Source organism: Pseudophryne corroboree, chromosome 4 (assembly GCF_028390025.1).
Source record: "Pseudophryne corroboree isolate aPseCor3 chromosome 4, aPseCor3.hap2, whole genome shotgun sequence".
NCBI lineage: Eukaryota > Metazoa > Chordata > Amphibia > Anura > Myobatrachidae > Pseudophryne > Pseudophryne corroboree.
Window position 1 is genome coordinate 719,372,452 of NC_086447.1, and position 6,000 is coordinate 719,378,451.

General features: G+C 42.6%; 1 protein-coding gene across 2 annotated transcripts in view; it reads right to left on the bottom strand.

The window, feature by feature from the left end:
* The window catches only part of EDARADD (EDAR associated via death domain), a 136,315-nt gene extending 131,746 nt beyond the window's left edge, over window positions 1-4,569 (bottom strand). For both annotated transcript variants that reach the window (XM_063919781.1, XM_063919780.1), the window contains exon 1: window positions 4,483-4,569. In XM_063919781.1, the coding sequence (XP_063775851.1) occupies window positions 4,483-4,510 (28 nt within the window). In that variant the 5' untranslated portion in view covers window positions 4,511-4,569. The remainder of the gene's footprint in view (window positions 1-4,482) is intronic.
* Window positions 4,570-6,000: the final 1,431 nt, after the last annotated feature.

Here is a 6,000-nt window from a genome sequence, read left to right on the forward strand (position 1 = left end):
CATGGGCAAAAATCGCTTCATAGCTATTTTCGCACTTCTGCGACGGGGGCTGAATTATTTGTAACTTTAGCAAAATTCAAGACAATTCACCTCAGTGTACTACATCCTCCCCATAATTCCCATAAATTAGTACAACGGTAATTCTGTTACCCGCATGTGGTGCTATGTAACAACACCTTCCACTCTTACTTTTGGCTACTATCCCTATGGCGTGGTGGGATCAGGCAGACTCTGCAGCCATGATCCTTCCAGTGTTCAATGTAAATGCTCTTATGTACAGCTGTCCCTTTCTACATAACATTCAGTGACCTGTATGTACTGTACTCCTTAGGCTAAATTCAAGTAGCAAACATAGGTCATACTGCATGTACCAAGGAAGCAATGAAAGAATCAATGAGTACAAGTCTTAAATTACTCCACTCCACTGCTCAGGGCATTAGAAAATCCTACAAGTATCCTTGCTATCCCTGCTAGAGATATGACAGTATACTCTGTCATATCTCTGGCCAGTATACTCTGGCCCAAAACATATATGCCACAGCTATCCTCTCTGCGAAGGAACTCCTAGAACACCAGCTTCATAGAATGGAGACCAGGGACAGATAATGCAGTATTTACTGACACTTGTGGAGTGGGTTGATGCTATCAAGTCTCCTCAGGTGCAGCCTGCGCCACCTCCTGCTGTTCTGGTTCAAGCTGCAGGAGCTTGTCTCAGCTGTGGATACCTAACCCCCCGAAGTTTGGTAGGGAACCCAAAAGTTGTCTGGATTTTTTGAACCAGTGTTTAATATAATTTGAAATACAGGCTACTAATTTACTGAAGGAAAGAATAAATGTGGTTTATATACTGTAGAATTTGTCTTGTGAATTTCCTGGATGCCTTTAAAAAGTTTTCAACAAGCCCGGACAAGTTATGTGTGTAGCCTCTTCCATTTTGTGCCTGAATCAGGAGACCCAACCCGTGGGACAATATTCTGTTCATTTCAGAACTCTCGCTTCCGAGCTACATTGGAATAACGATGTCCATCTGGCAGGGGTTATCTAAATGAATCGAGGACAAATTAACATCCAGGAAGCTGCTGTTGTTCTTGGTAGATTTAGGGGTATATTCAATTAAAGTCGGATCCATTCCGACATGTACTTGTCAGCTTGGATCCGACAACCCCTATTCAATCCCATCTAAAATTCGACTTTTTCAAGTCGAATGTAGATGGGACCAAGAGGAGGAGGGGGGGGGGGGGGGGGGCGAGCCGGACAGCCGGAGGCAGCCAGAGGAGATCAGTGCTACGGAGTAGCGCTGCAGCAGGATGTCACTCAGCCGCCCGACCTCACGGCAGCTTGCACCCGGATCCAGCAGCATGCTGGAGCCGGGTGAAAGCTGCTGTGAGGTCGGGCGGGTGAGTGACATCCAGCTGCAGCGCTACTGTAGCGCTGATCTCCCTGTATGCCCGCCGGCTGTCCCCCCGTCTCCCTGCGGCTCCCCCCCCCCCCCCCGCCTCCTCCGAGTCCGCATCTCAGTCCGACATGATTTTGATGTCGGACTGAGATGGTCGAAAAGGGGGCCAAAACCTGTCGGATTTGGCCCCGTTTTCAACATTAACACGTGGATTGGCAGCTATTGGATTGTCGAAAAATTTAGCAAAATATTGAATATGTCGAATCAGGATTCGACCAAAAAAAGTCGAAAACTGACGTCTTTTAGACAGACGGCAGTTTTAGACTTCAATTGAATATACCCCTTAATATCCCCCTGCATTAAAGTGGATATTCACCACAGGGAAAGAGCTCAAGAAAGGAACAGACCTGTCTTTCTAACTGCAGGTTGGCCCCAAAATTTTCATCCCTCTCGAGACCCCTGAAGATGCAAATTAGGAAATCACATATTTTCCCTGAGGGGCAACAAAAGGAATGTTCTGGTATATTGCGAGGAGTCAGGACACCTTCTTGTTAATTGTCCCGAGTTCATGGGACATGAAAGAAGCGTAACTAATCAAGGGGAGGTTAGTTTAGGCTCAGTTTAATACACCTCAAAAGAGGATGTCTCGTCACAATTTGCAACTGAAGTTTCCTTACTCTTAAATAAGTCAGTTTATGAACTCCCTGGATTCCGGTGCAAATGGGAACTTCATCACAGCCAAGAAAGGTAAAGAGCTTTCTAAGGCAACCAAATCTGGATTAACTTTTCTTCCAGGAAGTGAATACCTCTACGGTTGAAGTTTGGCCTGTTCTCTCTCGAAAAGAGTCAGAAAGTGGTACTCCTCTGGCTTCCGCTCCCACAAGTTCACCTCTCATGAGAAAAATTATGCTGTTGGGGACAAGGAATTGTAAACAGTAAAATTTGCCTTACAGGAGTGGCGGCACCTGTTAGAAGGAGCAAAAGTTCCTGTGACATTCTTCATTGACCATAAAAAATCTGCTTTATCGCCAAACAGCGCAATGATGCATTGCAAGACCAGGGTATTGTTTTTCATTGTTTCAATCTTGTCATCACATATCTTCCTGGAAACAAAAATATCAAGACTGATGTGTTGTCTTGCGCATCCTGTATCACTGAGGAAGAAGTTCCTTGTCAGGATAAACCTATTTTGAATCCTTGTTTCCTTTCAATGAGTAATAAATAAAAAAAATACCTCCTGGAAAGTCATTTGTTTTCCCCTGAAATTACTCAATTGGGCACATGCATAACATTTTACTAGGGATGCAGGGGTAAAGAAGATAGGAACCTCTCAGGAACCTCTGGTGGCCTTCAATGTGTCCGGATATAAAAGATTCCGTGGCAGCCTTTTCAACCTGTGCTCAGCCAAGACTCATCAAGTTCCTATAGGTCCTTTACATTGGTTCTCCACATCCAAATGTTCCCCTTCTGCCTTCTCTGTGTATCACCAGGAAGAATATGATGTGAAATAAATTCTGGACTCCTGGATTTCTCTGAGGATCCATCCAGTATTTGGTGGAATGGAAGGGTCCGGAAGAGAGATGCTGGGTGAAATTCTAGGATGTCTATGCTCCTTAGCTTCTCCCTGGATCGTTTCGGTTGACTACGCTCAATGTATGACTCACCGTGACCAATCTCACTACCTGCCCCCAGTTCACCCAATGTGCACCAGCCCCGTACATAACAACCCAGTTAGAAGGCCACAAACTGCATATCAGGCGCAGCAAAGCCCAAATCCCCTTGCAGGGTTTCCTGGGCCCCCATTAGACTCTGCTCAGGGTATTAGCAAATGTTACAAGAATGGTCAACATCCATCCATACTATCCCATCGAGTTTTGTGACATTGGGCAGTCAATGGAACAACATGCTAACAGAATCGTATGTTTTCGCTGCTAACCACAAATGCTGATTAGCCAAATCTGTCCTTTATTACCATATATGTGTGTGCTATATATGAAAACGAATATTATTATTTGGTAAATGGATTGAGTAAGAGGATAGTCACATGTCTGTAAGCATTAGAGAAAAAAATAGATTAGTCAGGTAAAGAACACAATGCTTGTTTTGTCTTGAACAGAACAACTAAGCAACACACTTGTGTGAAAAAAATACCAGTGTTATTAGATTGCTGTTAGACGGGTGTGCAAAAGATGCAACAAATTGGTCTTGCTTTTGACAGTACACAATAAAAAATATAATGCACTGTATTATCAAAAATATTACTTCTACATACAGTTAAAACATGCCAGAATTGAAAGAAATTAATTTGATCCCCGTTACGATGTAGAACTTCTTTTTCATCAAGTTTTAATCCTAGTGAAACCTACAGTATTCTTTTATACATTATTTGCTGGAAATACACTAGTTGAGTGCCCAGCTCCTTCTCATGCAATATGTGTGAGCACTTACTCTTACGTATATAATCCTAATTATTTGTGGTGGATGTAGACAATATTGTACATACAGTAGGCTACGACATATCAGAAGAATCCAAACACAAACAACTTGTAAAGTTCTAACAATTGAAACGTATAAGAAATGCAGTTATACTATTATCCCCCAAAACAGCTTCGGCACATTTACTTCTCCAGAGTAATACAATGACATCTTTCTTACTCACAATTTTGTTGCAAGCAGCAGGCATTAATAACGCAATAAGCGCATTGCACTTTGAAAAGAAGAGCAATGCACAACTTAATTTCCCCAAAAACTGTCTCTGTCCTGATGCTTGCACTCTCCTATGCTATTCTCACTCAAGAGGCAGCTGACTACAAACTTCTCAAAGGTTAAGTCCTGACTCCTAACAATACAGTTACAACCTCAGGAGTCATAGTACTGACAGACTGTGAGCTAAAAACAGACTAAATAAACAGTACACCTTTCACGAAGGAATTCGTCTTAACTTGCTAACAAAACAAGCGCTGAAAGAGATGGACAGCACTTTATTTTTTGTGGTGCAAAAAAATAGAAAATAAAGAAATAAAGTGGCACATGCATTTTTGTAATAACCTCGCACATAAGAAAAAAAAGAACTGGACAAGCCTTACTGTCAGAGTGAGGCTCCTCAGAAGCCATGTGCTTGTATTGTCCCAGGATTCCTTAATGTGTGTCTCTAACAACAGGCTGAGTTATGTTCTGTTAAGATCTGATGCCTCACTTCCTGGTTGTACAATAAGCATCCTTTTTTTTTTTTTGTATGGAAAAGTGACGTTTTGAAAAGTCTTTTTAGTAGCATATTTACACCACCTACTGGATATGTTGATTACTTGAACGTAACACCTAGCTTCCCCTTTCACCACCTCCCCAATCTATTCATAAAGAGGCCCATTCAACCACATACCTTTATTGTATGATTGAAGTAATTCCCTGAGTGAGAATGGGAGCCTCAGGCAAATTATCCACTGTGATCTTTATTATATGCTACATTTTGGAGAATTCTTTTAACTCTTTGCATGTCTGATTCTGCCAAACACCTGTGAGCTTTTCCCCCCATGCGAAAGTGCAGAGACTTGCAAAAGACTAGAGGCTTGACACCCTGTACTTAGTATAACACCTAAGGGCTTGTTTATCAAGTCAAAATCATGATCCATTTCTGTGTGATTAATGCATTCATTAAGTATTGGGGCAATTTACTAAAAGATGAATTTAGGAGATATCTCATGCATTCAGCTAAGTAATGCAGTATACCGCAGTCACTGTTCTTCTCAATAGATACTGCAGTCTGGGTCATCACTGAGATAGATTTATTAGAGCCTTTTACCTGAGATGACTCTTGATAATAAACAACTAATAATGATTTCTTATCGATGTGATAAATGCCAATAATAAATTATACTATACGACAATAGACTGCATTATTTGTTTAAAACACTTTGGGGGTCATTCCGAGTTGATCACACGTAGCAACTTTTTGCTGCTCGTGCGATCAACTAGACGCCACCTATGGGGGAGTATATTTCTGCATAGCAGGGCTGCGAACGCTTGTGCAGCCCTGCTATGCAAAAAAAGTTTCCTGTAAAAGAAGACCAGGGTAAGAGTTACTTATACCCCTTTTCCACTAGCTCAAAAAACACGGGTAAATGCACGGGGTCGCGCATTTACCCGTTATTTTTGCTAGTGGAAGAGAGTCCCCCCGCAAAAACCCGGATCAAGTGACCCATGAATCCTACCTGGGTAGGACATGGGCAGGGCTGTTTCTAGCCAATTTGGCTACCAGTGCGAGATTTAAAAATGCGCCCCCCCATGACATAAAAAAATGTGCCCCCCCCACCTAGATTAAAAAAAAAATGCGCGCGCACCCGGCAAGGGGGCGTGGCCTCATCTAAATGGGTGTGGCCTCATTTAAATGGGCATGGCCTCATCTGAAAAGACTACCTCACAATCCAGTTTTTTACCCTGCTCCAACAGATCACGACCACCACAGGAAAAAAAATTCTACCATATTAAGCCCCACACAGTAATGCCCCCTGCACCATATTATGCCACACACTGCAATGCCCTTGATACATTAAATCCCCACACTACGGCAGGCAAGAGTCCCCATTTCACACATTACGGCAGGTGTC